Genomic DNA, 18,969 nt, shown 5'->3' with positions numbered 1-18,969 from the left:
CATGCAAATGGAAGTCAAAAGAAAGCCTAAGTAGCAATACTTGCATCAGAGAAAATAGATTTGAAACCACAGACTATAACAAGAGATGAAGAAGGGCACTATATCATAATAAAGGGAACTATACCACAAGAAAATCTAACAATTGTAAATATTTATGCCCCCATCTCAGGAGCACCAAATATATAAAACAATTAGTAACAAACATAAAGGAAGTCATTGATAATAATACAATAATAGTAGGGAACTTTAACACCCCACTTACATCAATGGACAGATTATTGAAGCAGAAAATCAATAAGGAAACAATGGCTTCGAAAGAACATTGGACCAGATGCACTTAACAGATGTATTTACAACATTTCATCCTAAAGCAACAGAATGCACATTTTTTTTGAGTTCACATGGGACATTCTACAGAATAGATCACAAGTCAGGCCTAGCAAGTACAAACAGATTGAGATCATACCATGCATACCTTCTGACCACAACACTATGAAACTTAAGTCTACCACAAGAAAAAATAAGGAGAGACCACAAATACATGGAGGTTAAAGAGCATACTACCAAAGAATGAATGGGTCAACCAGGAAATTAAAGAAATTAAAAAATACATTGAAACAAGTGAAAATGAAACACAATGGTCCAAAACCTTTGGGATACAAAAAAGACAGTTCTAAGAGGGAAGTATATAGCAATATAGGCCTACCCCAAGAAACAAGAAAAATCTCAAATACGCAACCTAACCATACACCCAAAGGAGCTAGAGAAAGAAAAACAAATGAAGCCTAAAGCCAGCAGAAGAAGGGAAATAACAAATGTCAGAGCAGAAATAAATCATATAGAAACAAAAAAGCCCAGTAGAACAGATCAGTGAAACCAAGAGCTAGTTCTTTAAAAAATTAATATAATTAATGCACCTCTAGCCAGACTTATCAAAAAGAAAAGAGAAAGGACCCAAATAAAATCAGGAATGAGAAAGGAGAGATCACAACCAACACCACAGAAATGCAAACAGCTGCAAGAGATTATGAAAAATTATATGCCAACAAACCGGGCAATCTCGAAGTAATGGATAAATTCCTAGAAACATATGAACTACCAAAATTGAAAACAGGAAGAAACAGAAGACTTGAACAGACCCATAACCACCAAAGAAACTGAATCAGTAATCACAAATCTCCCAACAAAAGTCCAGGGCTGGATGGCTTCCCAGGGGAATTCTACCAAATATTTAAAGACCAGTGAATACCTATTCTTCCCAAACTGTTCCAAAAAAATAGAAATGGAAGGAAAACATCCAAACTCATTCTGAAGCCAGTGTTACCCTGATTCCAAAACCAGACAAAGACCCCACTAAAAAAGAGAATTATAGGCCAACACCACTGATGAACATGAATGCAAAAATTCTAAACAAAATACTAGAGTACATTAAAAAAATCATATACCATGATCAAGTGGGATTTATTCCTGGGCTGAAAGGGTGGTTCAATATTCATAAATCAATCAGTGTAATACATTAATAAAGGAAAGGGTAAGAATCATACGAACCCCTCAAAAGATGTAGAAAAAGCATTTGACAAAGTACAACATCCATTCATAAAAACCCTCAACAAAGTAGGGATAAAGGAATGTATCTCAACATAATGAAGGCCGTATATGAAAAACCCATAGCTAATATCATCCTCAGTAGGGAAAAACTACTTTTCCTCTATGGTTAGGAACAAGACAGGGATGTCCACTCTCACTACTGTTATTTGACATAGTACTGGAAGTCCTAGCCTCAACAATCAGACAATAGAAAGAAATAAAAGGTATCCAAAGAGGCAAGGAAGAAGTAAAAATTTCACTATCTGCAGATAACATGATACTCTATACAGAAAATCAAGACTCCATCAAAAAATTGCTAGAATTGATAACATGAATTAAGTCAAATCACAGGATACAAAATCAACGTAGAGAAATCTGTTGCATTGCTATACACCAATAATGAAGCAACAGAAAAATTAAGGAATCCCATTTATTACAATTGCACCAAAAACCATAAGACAACTAGGAATAAACCTAACAAAAGAGGTAAAAGATCTGTACTCTGAAAACCACACAACACTGATGAAAGAAATTAATGATGACACAAAGAAATGGGAAGACATTTATGCTCACGGACTGGAAGAATAAATATTCTTAAAATGTCTATCCTACCTAAAGCAATCTACACATTTAATGCAATCCTTACCAAAATACCAACATCATTTTTCAGAGAGCTGGAACAACCAACCCTAAAAAATTTGTATGGAACCACAAAAGATCCTGAATAGACAAAGCGATCTTGAAAAAGAAAAGCAAAGCTGGAGGCATCACAATTCCAGATTTCAAGCTATATTACAAAGTTGTAGTTACCAAGACGGTATGATACTGGCACAAAAACAGACACATAGATCAATGGAACAGAATAGAGAACCCAGGAATGAACCCACAACTGTATGATCAATTATACTTTGACAAAGCAGGAAAGAATATCCTATGGAAAAAGTCTCTTCAAATGGTGCTGGGAAAAGTGGACAGCAACATGCAGAAGAATGCAACTGGACCACTTTCTTACATCAGACACAAAAATAAACTCCAAATGGATTAAAGACCTAAATGTGAGACAGGAAACCATCAAAATCCTCAAGAACACAGACAGTAACCTCTTTGACACTGCTTGTAGCAACCTCTTACTAGATATATCTCCTGAGACAACAGAAACAAAAGCATAAATAAACTTTTGGGGCTTCATCAAAATAAAAAGCTTCTGCATAGCAAAAGAAACAATTAATAAAACTAAAAGGCAACCTATAGAATGGGAGAAGATATTTGTAAATGACATATCTGATAAAGATCAGTATCCAAAATATATAAAGAACTTATCAAACTCAACACCCAAAAAACAAATAATCCCTTTAAAAATGGGCTTAAGACATTGAATAGACATTTTTCCAAGACATACAGATGGCTAACAGACACATGAAAAGATTCTCAACATCACTCATCATCAGGGAAATACAAACCAAAACTACAATGAAGATATCGCCTCACACTTGTCAGAATGGCTAAAATTAACAATACACTAAACAACAGATGTTGGCAAGGATGTGGAGAAAGGGGAATCCTTACACTGTTCGTGAAAATGAAACTAGTGCAGCCACTCTGGGAAACAGTATGGAGGCTGCTCAAAAAGTTAAAAATAAAGCTACCTTACGATCCAGCAACTGCACTACTAGATATTTATCCAAAGAATACAAAAATACTGATTTGAAGGGACACATACACCTCCTTTATAGCAACATTATCAATAATACCCAAATTATGGAAAGACACCAAATGTTTGTTGACTGATAAAGGGATAAAGAAGGTGTGGTATATATATACAATGGAACATTACTCAGCCATAAAAAGAATGAAATCTTGCTATTTGCAATGATGTGGATAGAGCTAAAAAGTATTATGCTAAGTGGAACAAGTCAGAGAAAGACAAATACCATATGACTTCACTCATATGTGGAATTTAAGAAACAAAACAATGAACATGGGGGAAAAAAGAGGCAAACCAAGAAACAGACTCTTAACTATAGAGAACAAACTGAGGGTTACTGGAGGGGTGGTAGGTGGAGGGATAGGTTAAATAAATGATGGGGATGAAGGAGGGCACTTGTGAGGAACACTGGGTGCTGTATGTAAGTGATAAATCACTAAATTCTACACCTGAAAATAATATTACAATGTAAGTTAACTGGAATTAAAAAAAAAAATTGGAGAAAAACCACCCCCACCCCAAAAACAAAGAAGAAATATTAAGAACTATCCAAAATGCAACTTATGAAGACTACATAGCAATCTGGAGGAGGCTTTATGAAATAAAGGCTAAGTATAACTCAGATACGTAAAAATTTATGTACACAAATGCATGTAAACTTAAAGTGAAAAAAGAAAAATGAAAATAGTTTATTTTAATATTATGGATACATTCATGGAAAACCCAAAAGACTCCACCCCCAAATTACTAGAACTTATAGAGCAATTCAGTAATGTGGTGGGATACAAAATCAATGCTCAGAAATCAGTTGCATTTCTATACATGAACAATGAGACTGAAGAAAGAGAAATTAGGGAATCAATTCCATTTACAAAAGCACCAACAATCATACGTTATATCGGAATTAACTTAACCAGAGACGTAAAGGATCTATATTCTAGAAACTATAGATCACTCATGAAAGACACTGAAGAAGACACAAAAAGATGGAAACATATTCCATGCTCATGGATCGGAAGAATTAACATAGTTAAAATGTCTATGCTGCCCAGAGCAATCTACACTTTTCAATGCCATCCTGATCAAAATGCCAATGACATTTTTCAAAGAACTGGAACAAACAGCCCTTAGATTTGTGTGGAACCAGAAAAGGCCCCGAATCACCAAGGAATTGTTGAAAAGGAAAAACAAAGCTGGGGATCACGTTGCCAGATTTCAAGATATACTACAAAGCTGTGATCACAAAGACAGCATGGTACTGGCACAAAATCAGACACATAGACCAATGGAACAGAATAGAGAACCCAGAAATGGACCCTTGGCTCTTTGGGCAACTAATCTTTGACAAAGCAGGACACATCCAGCGGAAACAAGACAGTCTCTTCAATAAATGGTGCTGAGAAAATTGGACAGCTACATGCAAAAGAATGAAATTTGACCACTCTCTCACACCATACACAAAGATAAACTCCAAATGGATGAAAGACCTCGATGTGAGACAGGAATCCATCAAAATCATAGAGGAGAACATAGGCTGCAACCTCTTTGATATCGGCCACAGCAACTGTTTTCATGACACATCTCCAAAGGCAAGAGAAACAAAAGAAAAAATGAACTTGTGGGACTTCATCAAGATAAAAAGCTTCTGCACAGCCAAGGAAACAGTCAAAAAAACTAAGAGGCAGCCCACAGAATGGGAGAAGATATTTGCGATGACACTACAGATAAAAGACTGGTATCCAAGATCTACAAAGAACTTCTCAAACTCAATACACGAGAAACATATAATCAAATCAAAAAATGGGCAGACGATATGAACAGACACTTTTCCAATGAAGATATACAAATGGCTAACAGACACATAAAAAAAAAATGTTCAAAATCATTAGCCATCAGGGAAATTCAAATCAAAACCACCTTACGCCAGTTAGAATGGCAAGAAATAACAAGGCAAGAAACAACAAATGTTAGAGAGGAGGTGGAGAAAGGGGATCCCTCTTACACTGTTGGTGGGAAGGCAAGTTGGTACAGCCACTTGGGAAAACAGTGTGGAGGTACCTTAAAAAGTTAAAAATTGAGCTACCCTATGATCCAACAATTGCACTACTGGCTATTTACCCCAAAGATACAGATGTAGTGAACAGAAGGGCCATATGCACCCCAAAGTTCATATTCATAGCAGCATTGTCCACAATAGCTAAATTGTGGAAGGAGCCAAGATGCCCTTCAACAGATGGCTGGATTAAGAAGATGTGGTCCATATATACAATGGAATATTACTCAGCCATCAGAAAGAACAATTACCCAACATTTGCAGCATCATGGACGGCACTGGAGGAGATAATGCTAAGTGAAATAAGTCAAGCAGAGAAAGACAATTATCATATGGCTTCACTAATTTATGGAACATAAGAAATAGCTGGAAGATTGGTAGGAGAAGGAAGGGAAGAACAGGAACTAAACAGAAGGGGGAATGAACCATGAGAGACTATGGACTCTGGGAAACAAACTGAGGGCTTCAGAGGGGAGGGGGGTAGGGGACTGGGATAGGCCGGTGATGGGTATTAAGGAGGGCACATATTGCATGGTGCACTGGGTGTTATATGCAAATAATGAATCATGGAACACTACATCAAAAACTAAGGATATACTGTATGGTGACTAACATAACATAATAAAAATTATTATAAAAAAATAATATGCAGGGTGCCTGGGTGGCACAGTCGTTAAGTGTCTGCCTTCCGCTCAGGACGTTATTCCAGCGTTCTGGGATCGAGCCCCCCATCAGGCTTCTCTGCTAGGAGCCTGCTTCTTCCTCTCCCACTCCCCCTGCTTGTGTTCCCTCTCTCACTGGCTGTCTCTCTCTCTGTCAAATAAGTAAATAAAATCTTTAAATAATAATAATAATAATATGGATACATTGTCTCATTTTAATTTCCAATATTCTTATTTTTGACAATAAGCCAAGGATAATTCATTTTTGTCTAATTACCTTTGAAATACTTTCCCCTATGTTCAATTTTTAAAGTAATCTTCGTATATATACATTCTATGTACATGTAAGCAATAAATTGTCATGAAAAGAATGGTTATTCATATACCACCCAACTTAAAAATGAGAACATTAGTAATCTCCTTACCTTTCGCATTCTACTTCAGTTTTATTCTAACTCATATTTTTATATTTTTTCCGCATTTGTGAAGACTGATTTGTGAAGATGATTATCGCACTCTTTACCTTTAGCCTTCACATATACTTTTCTGCTTATCTTAGTCCAAGTTTCACAGTAGTGTAAATAACTGCATTTCTGTAAGGTGCACCCATCCCCACGATGTATCAATATACACCAAGAACTGTTCCCTAGGATCAAATCTTGTATCTCGGTAACTGGCTATGAGATCAACACTTACCTGTTCCTGACAGTCACGTCTGGCTTGCTGCTCATTACTCAAAGCTGTGCTTGCTCTCTGAAGAGCTTCTTGTACTTCGTTCTGAACGCTGTTGAGTGTTTTCTTTAACTCAGATAACTACATCAGAAGAACAACATTAAAACTGGAGTTAACTGCAACTTATTTTACAGTAAAGACAGATTTTAAAAATCCAACTAGCCTGAAGGGACTTCTTACTAAATTTGAAAGATAACTTAATGTTATCTGCACAAACTTTGCAGGTCTAGATCCACTAAAATACCAGTCAATGCTCAGGCAGAGGCTTCTAAAAAGCACCCCTGATACCTACTACCATAAAGTAGTCTAAAATTCTCAGAAGAAAACACGTACAACAGACCTAAAGAGCAGAGTAACACACATGAAACTATTGTTAAATATGTGTTCACTCAGTATCTGTTGAGATGATACTAATGAGCTATTCAGATCCTTACACACACAAAAGACTGATATAGTTGATAAACTAATTACCTGTTGTTCCATGCTCTCTATGGCTTTTCTCTTGTCATCCTGAAGTTCCTGTTTTTCCTTCTCAACTTCCATCAATTTCTTTTCCAACTGTGTCTGAAATTCCGCTGACTCTTTTAAACGAACTTCAATATTCTTACGTACTTCTTCTGTCACCTTTACCATCATCCAAATAGGACAAAAATTATACACATTTAAAATTGTACAATTAGTTTCTCTAGGTCTAAACTAAATTTGAAAAATACTAAAAATTAACATTTGCCTTGAATTAAAAAAAAGTCCATCAATGTTGATCAGAGAGTTTAAAAACCACATTTAAAATCTTAAGCTACCTCTTAACTGTGCTACTGACCATTTTTCTTTAAGTGAAATTTCTAGTTCCCCATTTCTCTCTCAATCCTTATATCCACCTGCCACCAAACCTGTCAATTCTACCACCGAAAGGTTTTTTTCCCTATGTATCTTGATTTCCATGACGCCAACAAAGGCTCTTTTAAAACTGTGGCCCTAGACTACTGCTATAGCCACTAAAACAAACTCTACCCTCTATCCTCCAATCTACTACACATTAATCTAATTAAAACAAATTCTGATTATAACATGTTGGAAAAAAATCAAGAGCCCTTAATAATCTCACAGAATATAATTTAATTCGACATTCAAAGCTTTTCACATTTGGTTTTTGGCACATTTATAATTCTATTTCTCATTATTTCACTTCCAAAGTCAATATACTAGCCAAACTGTTCTCATCTGAAGTCTTTTTACTTGGCTGAGGGTTCCTACTATATGGAATAACCTTCTACCTTTGACTACACAAATGATACTTTCTTTCAAGGCATAAACAAATACCACCTCTCTTGTGAAGTCATGCAGGAGACAAATAACCTCACCTCCTTCCCATTTACACTAACACTTGATCTGTACCTTTCTTACAGCAATTATACTCTCCTTCATTTTATGAATTCTGTGGGTTTTGTTTTATCTGGCTTATTAGACTTAAGTACTTTTAAGGTGTCAGAGGTAAACACAATGATGTCACTTGAACTCACATTTACTACAGTGCTTACATACAGTAAAGCTCTTAATTAAAAAAAAAAGTTAAGTGCATTCAAACTGAATTTAAAATTGTATATACCTGTTTTTCCTTGTTAAGAGATTCTTCTAAACTAGTAACCATTGCTCGATACTGTTCCACATTACTAGTACTTGTTTTGAGTCTCTCCTTTAAATCATTCGCCTGCTCCTCTGCCTGCCTTAGCTGACTTAGAAGATCATCCACATCTTCTTTGTTGGTGGGCTGACCTAGAAGATTAAAGAGCTTTTTTAAAATTAACATTTTAAATGACATTAGAGATGATTGTTATCTAAGAGTTTGTGAAATTAGCATTAAGGCTCAAATGTAGAAGTACTTATCTAAAAGGTGTATTTCAAACTATGCTAAATACCATAATAAAAACAGGTATTTTACCAGGATATTGTTATTTCTTCTTCAAAATATCAAATATTTAAAATCTGCTATTACAAATATTACAAATTCAAAAGAGAAAAATATTAAATATTTGCACTAACCTGAGGGAGCTCCTTGAAGATACTACCAGGTTCTTAATTTATTATTTAAACACTACTTACTCTAAAACACTAAATCTTAAATCATTCAGTCCAATTTTCATTCTACAATCCATGGGAAAGGAAGAAACTGCAGATTGAAAAGGCTGTTTTCTTATCATGTATCTACAAGAAAGCACTACTGGCTATTAAAAAACTATATATCCACTACATTTTTATATCTTATATATACATACACACACACACACACACACACACTATATCATTTTTTAAAGATTATTTGGACCAAAGGCTTTGCATCTGAAATGTTGCATTCATAAAGAAAAGCAAAAACTAATGAAACAAATCTTTTACCTATGGCTATCAATGAACAATGATTACAAATACTACTGTAAAAGAGACCAAACAAATCAATTATTTCTGTAAGTTAGCCTTATTACAGTTGTAACAGGGGAGAGTTAAAAATTCAAGTATCAACCCTCCTCAAAGGAAATATTTTAAAAATATCAATAAATGGTTTCAACAACTAGAAGACTAGAGCATACAGGTACCATACGGAACGATTCTGAATCTTCTGAGTCTGCAAATGTATTAATTTAAGCCTAAAACTAAGCTTTACTATATGAAGAATAAAAGGGTTTTTTCTCTTTTGCTATTACCCACAAAGAATAGGCTATTTATTTATAAGATATGTTATCAGCCTAAAAAATACTTTACTGAGGCACTTGGGTGGCTCAGTTGGTTAAGCATCTGCCTTCGGCTCAGATCATGATCCCAGGGTCCTGCTCCCTGATCAACAGGGAGTCTACTTCTCCCTCTCCCTCTGCCCCCCCACCCCCCCACTTGTGCTTGCGCACGTGCTCGCTCTCTCTCTCTAGCTCGCTCTCTTCTCAAATAAATAAAATCTTAAAAAAAAAAAAAAGGAAAAAAGTACTTTACTATTAGTTTACTTAATTATTGATTTACCTTTACCAGTTCTCTGTGAGGACTGAGAGGCAAGCTGGACTTCCATATTACTGAGGTGCTGTTTCAATGTAGCAATTTCCTTTTGAGCATTTTTTAATAGTTCTTTTGTGTTAAGATGAAGATTTGTCTCAGTATCCAGCTGTCTCTTTGTATCTAAAAGTTGAACCTAAAAAGAGAAATATGTTAATCCTGCAAACACTATCTTTAGGTTCTTAAGTAGCTAGAAGTTCACATTATCTTTTTATTATACTTTAAACTCTGGCCCAGATAAAGTAACAGAAACCAGAACTGAAATAACTGAAAAAAATTTTTGTGATACCTGAGACAGGAAACAAAAGCAGCAAACCCTATAATTTCCCTAGCTTCCTGACTTAGGAAGATCTGGGCTTTGACACAGGGAAAGGAAAGTAAAGCAGAGGCCAGCAGACTCCTTGAATTGAGAACATGTAACTGAATACAGGAAGAATAAATTATCTCAAATTCCTAAGACAGACTGGCACAGAGAGCTGCACTGATACAGTACCCTGGACATTTGCAAAGGATGCCTCTTGAAGAGTCAGCAAAATAGTCATCAGTGCATACATGTGAAATTAACCTAGACAGGGTTAAGAATCATCCAAAGAGACTGGAGTGAAGAGTGTCTGGTGCTTACAGAGAGTCAGGAATAATGCCTGTTACCAGCAGCCAGACTGAAAACATTCATAACTCACTGGACACTGGGACTAGTATTCAGGAAGGTCTCACCTTAATAGTGGGGAATAATTAGTTATAGACTGAGCGCTGCCTTGGGCATGCCTAATAAATCATAAAAAGCAACACTCAAGAGAATCAAACTATTTTTAATTACTGCATCCCAGAACAAAACCCAGGATTTACAGGAATATAAAAATATCTAGCACCTAACAGGATAAAACTCACAATGTATGGCACCCAGCGAAAAATTACTAGGCACACAAAAAGGCAAGAAAAACTAAGAAAACAGCTTGAAAGAAGTCTCTTCAAAACCATGCTTCAACAGGAGATGGCAGTGTACCTACATACTGGCCTCATTTCTGGAAATAAACAATTTACAGAAATTCATAATACTAAATAGACTCACATCTAGATTTCTAGTGAGCGTATGCCTTTGTTCCACCTCATTTTCCAGCTTCTTCTTTAGATGAGATATCTCATGTTCCAGTTTTTCTATCTGGCTACTAAGCCTTTGTTTGGTTTCTGTTTCAGATCGCTCTAATATTCCCTAAGGCAAAAAAAGATTTTTGGTTATGCTTAAGAAAAAAGTTAAAAGAGCAATACAAAGAAAATTAAAGGCTACAGAGGATTACAGGATTACAACTCACTTCTACATGAAGAAGTTAAAATCTAGAATATTTACCAAGAGTCTTTTTGATATTTTTCATATTACAATATCTATTTAGGGGTCCTGGGTGGCTCAGTCAGTTAAGCATCTGCTTTTGGCTCAGGTCATTCTTCCTGGGGTCCTGGGATTGAGCCCCGCACTGGGCTCCCTGCTCAGTGGGGAGTCTGCTTCTCCCTTTGCCCCTCACCCTGCTCTTGTGTTCTCTTACTCTGTCCCTCTCTCAAATAAATAAAATCTTTAAAAGTATATATCTATTTAATAAAGAAAAAAAGAAACATAAGTCATTCAGATTTCCTGAAGTTTTTAAAAGAAAAAATAAAAACCAAAGATTTAATCTTATAAACAATTAAATTGCACAGGACTCTTTTTTTTTTTAAGATTTTATTTATTTATTTGACAGAGATAGAGACAGCCAGCGAGAGAGGGAACAGAGCAGGGGAGAGGGAGAGGAAGAAGTAGGCTCCCAGGAGGAGCCTGATGTGGGACTCTAGCCCGCAACGCTGGGATCACGCCCTGAGCCAAAGGCAGACGCTTAACGACTGCACTACCCAGGTGCCCCTGCACAGGACTCTCTTAATACAGATCTAAGGATGAAAACTGCCGAGTGCACAGTTTCAATCATTTCTGTTTCGAGGTTTTTTTAGAATACTGACATGTCCTGGGGCACCTGGGTGGCTCAGTCAGTTAAGCGTTTGCCTTCAGCTCAGGTCATGATCCCAGAGTCCTGGGATCAAGCCCTGTGTTGGGCTCCTTCCCCAGTGGGGAACCTGCTTCTCCCTCTGCTCCTCCCTTTGCTCCTCTCCCTGCTTGTGCTTTGTCTCTCTCTCTCTCTCTCAATTAAATAAAATCTTAAAAAAATAAAAAGAATACTGACATGTCCTAATAAACTTTAAAACTCAATTATCATCATAATGTGTGACAAAAGTGACAGAAAAATTTTCTAATTTTGAACCCAAGAGGATACAACATTAAAACTACTTAAATTTAACTTTGAAAATTTTTTTCTACAGGTAATTTTTATTTGGTTACCTGAATTGTTTGCAGATTAGTGAGCAGCAAGTTTTGCCCTCTTTGTTCAGCTAATAAAGACTCCCTTTGCTGAGAAAGACGGACTTCTGACAATTTAAGCATTTCCTTTTCCTTTTTCAAGTTTTCTGCTCTTACCTTGAGGCAAACACAAGTAAAAGAAAAAAATGCTGGAAAATAATGTGTCAAATGCAGTAAAAGCATTATAAAATTAAAATGACTCTTCATTACTATGTATTTCTTAATGGTAATTACAGATAAAGATATCTCTTCATTATACAAGGATTTATAACTCTTAAGTTTCATGTGTTGAACTATGAAGTGAAAGTTATTGGGAATACCAATAAATCAAAGGAAAAAAATCTTGTAATTACCACAAATATTTATGATTTCTCTGCTCTTAACAAATCAGATTTTAAAACAAACAAACAAAAAATTCTAAAATGTCAGAGTAAAACAAACTGCAAAATTTTGCTATAGGCATACCTACATACTACTAAATTTTGCAAGTTTTAGAATCCAAGCTTGGTTTCTAAGTATCTATTTGAGAGTGCTGATTTATTTCAACTTTTTTTCCCTCATAGTACAATCCGAGTCTCAGATTTGGGACACTGCTCTGAAAATCAATATTCTCAAAGTATTTACATAATTTATATAATTACATTTACATAATAACTCATAAACAAGCAATCATAAAACTTACTCCACCAGTTTGAAGAAGTGATGCCTCCATTCCCCACAAATGAGTGGGAGTACATAACAATCAAAGAATGTAGCCAATAGAATCCCCAGTTTTGAGTCCCAACCAACCCATCTTTTACGACTATCCTAAAACAGGAAATCACTTAACTTCTGAGTGTTTCTCAACAGGTAAAATGGGGGACAACTGCACCTTGTTCACAAGTAATGATCAGAAAGTTGTGAGACAGCTTTATAAAAAAGTAAAACATTATAAAAAAATTCATCATCAAGAATCCAGTATTAACTGAAAGTACTGTCAATTCCTAACAGGTGTCTGTATTCATGTTGAAATTCAGAAATATAATTAAATGCTAATAAAATTTTATATTGTCTCTTATCAGAAATGAGCAAGAATGAATGAAATACTCATTTGTCTTTGTTGTAACTGGATAAACAGTGACTTAAAAATTTAATATGAAATGGAAGACTTGTAAGGAAATCATAATCCAAAAAAAACCACACTTTCCCCAGTTTACTTCTGACAGAAACAATCACTGGATGCACAACTGGATATTTGGAAACTACATAATAGGGACTTGAAATCCACAAACCTCACAAACATCTGTATTATATCAACCAGTAAAATCAAAGTAATAACTAAAAAACAAATGTCAAATGCAATTTATAATGCAAGTCAGATGAGGGAAATTGGTCTCACTTCCGCAACAGCTAGCTTTTCATTTGCTCCTCTCAAATCCTGCGTCATTGTATTGATGATCTGTTCCTGCTTTTGAGTTGTTGCAGTGAGTTTCTGATTTCTCTCATGTAGGGATGTGATTTCTCGACGATATCCTTCAACGTTATCTTGTAGCATTTCGTAACTTAACACGAGAGAAAAATAATTCTATAAGCAACTGAAATGCTATATCCTAGCTTAGTTCCTTAAAGAACTTCACAACAGCTTAATTTCACATGAATAACAACATGAGGAGTGCCTGGGTGGCTCACTCGGTTAAGTGTTTGCCTTCAGCTCAGGTCATGATCCCAGGGTCCTGGGCTCCCTGCTCAGCTCTCCCTCTCCCTCTGTCCTTCCCCCTCTGCTAGTGCTCTGTCTCTCACTTTCTCTAATAAATAAATAAAATCCTAAAAAAAATAAAAATAAAAAAAATTTGAAAAAGTAGTTTGTATAATAATGTAAAACCTTCAACTACAAATTTAATAAATTTAAATTCTAAATAAGCTTTAAATTCTCTCTTGCTGAATTAACTTTTTTAGCTAATTCATTTATAAGAACTTTAAATACACTCAAGATAATACCAATATAATGCTGACGTATCAAACATCCACCATGATATGGTATGCAATTTCATATATTTATGCATAGTTAGGGAGTTCTGCAGATCCTTTTAGCCTCTATAATTCCTCCTACCTTCTTATATGCTTGAAAGCTTACAAAATGATTGGCTACAGCTATTAGCATAAGAAAAAAAAGTGCTTTTACTTGGGGTATCAAATTGTTGGACTGTATGGAGGAAAACTGCCTGCCATATCTTTATAAAAACATAGTTTTTTATCATGTAGTATACATAGAAATAAATTTTGTTCTAACTCGCTAAACTAGAAAGTATTCAATGGATCTACTAATGTCTATAAAATGAGATTTAACTGTTATTCCTATATAAATGACCAAGAAAGTGAATTTTCCCAAAATTAACTATCTAGCACTTGCTTCTCTTCCAGGGAAGGCTGAATGAAATTTGTTCACATACGTCTCATTATCTGATGCATTTATAAATAATTAAGTCCTACAGGAACTGTACATCCTTCAATCTCAGGAAGGAAAACTAGGAACATTCCTCACATCAACTTCAACTTACTAATATCTGGACTCCTTAAAAATGTCCAAGAGAATCATAAACCAATATTAAAAAAATGAACCCCCATAGCTTCTCATCCTAGAGTATGGTCAATAAATAAGTAACACTCTTGCAAATTAATCCTTCAATTTGATTCATGTGAATGCTGAAGTTTAGACTAACTATTTAGACTATTAGTTTTTGAACAACACAAAATTTACCGTTTAGAAGCAAAGTCCAGCTGTGTAGAAATTTTGGTGTTTTGTGATCGTAAATCTGTAATTTGATCCTGAAGTTTCTCAAGTTGCTCATTTTGTATTTTTTCATTATCTGCCTTTTCTTTTTTGTAATTCTCAAAAATTTCCTGCAACTGAATTTTGCAGAAATTATTAAAAGGTGACAACCTGTGTTCTCAAAGACCCTAACCCAAGATAAAGGTGTAATGATGTGGTCTTACCTGTTTAAGGGCAGCCTTGGCTTCTATGGCCTCTGCTGACTCAATTACAGGTACTGGAGCAGGAGTGGAAGCAGTCTGGGACGTACTTGAACGTTTTGGAGTTGATGCAAGAGAAATATCATCTAAGCTTGAAGCTTCAGAAATGTAAAAAGAACGATGTAACATTTCTTACCACAAATATCACTACCAAAATAAGTAAGTTAGACTTATTTAAATGAAATGGTAAGACTGTAGAGATTATGAAAGGAAGAATCTACTAAATAACCTATTAAAATTATTTTTGGTTTTTGGTTAGAGACAGTATTTGTAGATGAAATGTTCAAAACAAAACTAAAAGGTCATGGACATGCAATGTACGGCATGGAGTACGATCAGTGATATTGTGATAACTCTGTATGGTGACAGAGGGTAACCAGATTTATCATGGGAGTCCTTTCATGTTGTATGGAAATGTCAAATTGCTATGAGGTACACCTGAAACTTACAGCACACTGTATGTCAGTTATACTTAAAAATACATATATACGGTAATTCACATTTTTCAACAGTGGTCAGCATTTCTTCTTTCTTAGTCATACTTAAAATAACTACATGTTTTAGAATTGGTGATGTTATGATCAATCATATACGGCAGTTAAATTTGAAGTTACCATTCAGTATAGTGGACACTGCTTATGATGTTGCAAAATCTACTTTATAATACACACTTAAAAAATATTTCCCAAAACTATTTAAAATTTTTTAGGATAATATATAAAAACCTACCTTGTAAAGGAATGGCAACTCCTGTTGTTTGTGACAACAAAATACGGTACATGTCACGCTGACGAACTATGGAATCAACAAGCTGCATTTGATGTTGTCGTGACTCACGGAGTTGTTCTAATTCAGTGAGGGCATTCTCAAGTTTTAGCTGAAGCTCAGCAATTCTGTAGAAAAAGATATCAGTCTATTTCACATGATTGAGACTGAGAGGCAGTTATAATTTCAAACTGTAAACTAATAAACATTTTACCATCTATCATATTAAGCATAATACTTTTGCCTCCCTTATCCTTTCTTTCTTCTGCTGGTATTTTAAGAACCACTTTTAAAACCTTCAGCATACAGGACTCAGGTACTCACCAAAGTCATCTGAAAAGTCTATTTGCAAAAATCAAACCAATTCCATTCAGTCAAAACCCCAGTCTTACTTTTATAGCCATTGCTCCTTCTCTAGCACCAAACACTTCTTTGGAAAGAATTTGTTACTCTGCTTGAATAATTCCTACATTATCTTCTCCACGAGGCCTGGTCTGTTCCCTTAAACCCAGGCTAGGTCCTCTACCTCTACTCTCCCAATGACAGGCTTCTATCCATTAGAGCACAAATCACACTGAACTAAAATTATCTACTTATCTATTTTATTTTTACTATCAATCTCATCCACATATTGAGGTCCCGGAGAGTAAAAAATTTTTTTGTACTGTCGCTCAATTTTTTTTTTCTCCTAAGTCACTGTAATTCCAGTATACAGCATGATTAGGGACACATGAAAATTTCAATAAATATTTGGTAAACAAACCAAGGTAGTCAATTGCTTACTTAGATGAAGTTGTTTCTTGTTCTTCTCTTTCTCTCGTTTCCCCAAGTTCCCTAAGGGCCACTAAGAGACGCTGATTTTGCTGTTGAAGTTCTTCAATATTTCTATAAGATACTAGATGCTGTGATATTACTTCAGATGAACTACTTATATCAGCAGAGCTTACTTCTTCATCACGAATTACATGATTACCCCTTGCTTCTTCAAGTTCCATCAAAAGCACTCTAATCTAAAAACAAAGTTTTAATATGTTACCAAATAGTATTGACTTTGATTCTGGAAATCCTTAATATTAATATTTTCAAATGAAAATATTACTTTATGAACACCCCATCAGTTAGTATTAAATTATTTTAAAAATAGTAAGATTATTGTTTTAGATATTAACATCTAAAAAAATTTTAATGGGAAAAATTATTTTTCATTCCTATAAAAGTGTGTAACAAAGGCTAGTATTTTTTTTAAAAACTACCAATTCATGATTCTACAAGTATGGCTCCATTTTTGTAAAACATTGACCAAATAAAACACAAAGAAATATAAACCTGTAAATGTGCATATGCTTGCACTTGCATGCTTATGTATGTAGTGTATGGGCAGAAAACATGAAAAAAAGATTTTTAGTCCACTCATATGAAGTTTTTATGTATATGTTACATATGGGTAAATCCATACACAAAAATGGGGATAAAATATATGAACAAAATAGTTCTACATTTCCTGACTCGTTCAGTTGAAGAAAAAAAAAGTGGCATAGGAATTTATATGCATGGTTTTACTTCAGTAAAAACAAAGGATGCTTACATATATTCGTGAATGCTCGTATGTGTTTATATACATATGAAAAAAGACATGAGAGGATATACACCAGTTTGTTAACAGTGGTTATACTCTGGCACTGGGGAAGGGGACAGAGACTTTTATTTATCCTTGAATTATTTCATTTGTTACAACCAGTACCTACAATTTGAAAATTTATCAAACACTTAAAAAAAAAGGGGGGGGGCTAGGAAAAAAACAAAAAACAATGACTACGCTACAATTCTGCGAGAGTCATATTCCTAACTGATGAGAATTTCATATGCAGTAGTCCTATCTTATATACCTGCAAACAGACTTAAACACTGTTGGGCTGTCTGTTTAGAACAAAATAGGAAAAGAAACAAAAAATTCTAACCTGTTGTGAAAGATCTTTTATTTGTATTTCCATCCTTTGATTGTCTCTTTCAAGCACAGATGAATGTTTGTTAGCTTTATCAGTGTCCTCCTGCAATCGCTGAATCTCCTTTAAAATGTAAATTAAAGTGAAAATTCTGCATGCCCTTCTAAAGTCTATACAAATGAAGCAGTTATATGAATAACAAAAATATACAATGCTCAAATACCATAGTCAACTGATAATCTAAAAGCTCTATTTATGATATAGTAGTTATTAAAGAGCAATTCTCTACAAATATGTACACATATATTTCTTAATATCTCAAGTATTGCTCATCATGTTTATCACTATATGAAAACAATGGAGAATCGCCACCTTCCTCAAATGGACTGTAAATTACAATCTTACAGCCACACCAGATTAATAGTGTATACAAAATGATGTCACAGAAATACTCTCAAAAGATGTGTTATTGAGATGAAAACAAGGGACTATGTTGCAATGCCAATCATTACTACACTACTTACATGGAAATAAACATCAAAGTAAACATCAAAGCAAAAAATGTTGGGTGATGTGTAAAACTTGATTTTATAAAAAAGTCATCAGGAATTAATTCTAAAGCAGCAGCAGCCAATGTTACAGGGCTGTTAAAAAGATACATTATAAGCAGTGCTTTGTTAGTAAGTTCTGCATCCCAGTATTACTAAGGATTTAGGGACACAGATTTAAGGAGCCTGAAAAAAGCACAAAATATGTTTGAAATCGTATGTTGTATCTCAAATTTATATAAATTTTGCTTCCTAATGAGCTGTTTTTACATTATAATGTTTTAGATACTATCCAAGTGAAAGATGGCTCATATTTATGTTGGTGTTTTAAGTACCTGAGTACATTGCCCTAAAGGTATGCATACACCAATTTCAGTAGAAACAAGTATGGGACAAAATGAAGGAGGCAAATGTTTATAGGAGATAGCAATTATACAAATCTGCTGTGTTCAAAATGGTACTAAGATGCTAAGAAAGAAATAACTTGGTTATAAAACTCTAAGTATCTAACAAATGAACATCAAAGAATCTAGGCTGGAGGACACATGATCTATG

At 34.8% G+C, this 18,969-nt stretch overlaps 1 protein-coding gene across 5 annotated transcripts in view; it reads right to left on the bottom strand.

The window, feature by feature from the left end:
* Positions 1-18,969, bottom strand: part of TPR (translocated promoter region, nuclear basket protein) — a 72,888-nt gene that overhangs the window by 40,779 nt on the left and 13,140 nt on the right. For all 5 annotated transcript variants that reach the window (XM_034666787.1, XM_034666786.1, XM_034666788.1 and 2 more), the window contains exons 14-25: positions 17,882-17,989; positions 16,707-16,933; positions 15,888-16,051; positions 15,123-15,256; positions 14,887-15,035; positions 13,528-13,690; positions 12,132-12,266; positions 10,842-10,982; positions 9,743-9,908; positions 8,346-8,512; positions 7,211-7,363; positions 6,704-6,820 (exon numbers count right to left, since the gene is read on the bottom strand). In XM_034666787.1, coding sequence (XP_034522678.1) covers positions 6,704-6,820; positions 7,211-7,363; positions 8,346-8,512; positions 9,743-9,908; positions 10,842-10,982; positions 12,132-12,266; positions 13,528-13,690; positions 14,887-15,035; positions 15,123-15,256; positions 15,888-16,051; positions 16,707-16,933; positions 17,882-17,989 — 1,824 coding nt within the window. The remainder of the gene's footprint in view (positions 1-6,703; positions 6,821-7,210; positions 7,364-8,345; positions 8,513-9,742; positions 9,909-10,841; positions 10,983-12,131; positions 12,267-13,527; positions 13,691-14,886; positions 15,036-15,122; positions 15,257-15,887; positions 16,052-16,706; positions 16,934-17,881; positions 17,990-18,969) is intronic.

The sequence above is a fragment of the Ailuropoda melanoleuca genome, chromosome 8, assembly GCF_002007445.2.
Source record: "Ailuropoda melanoleuca isolate Jingjing chromosome 8, ASM200744v2, whole genome shotgun sequence".
Classification (NCBI taxonomy): domain Eukaryota; kingdom Metazoa; phylum Chordata; class Mammalia; order Carnivora; family Ursidae; genus Ailuropoda; species Ailuropoda melanoleuca.
Note: the sequence above shows the minus strand (reverse complement) of the source record. Positions and strands in the feature narration are given on the sequence as shown.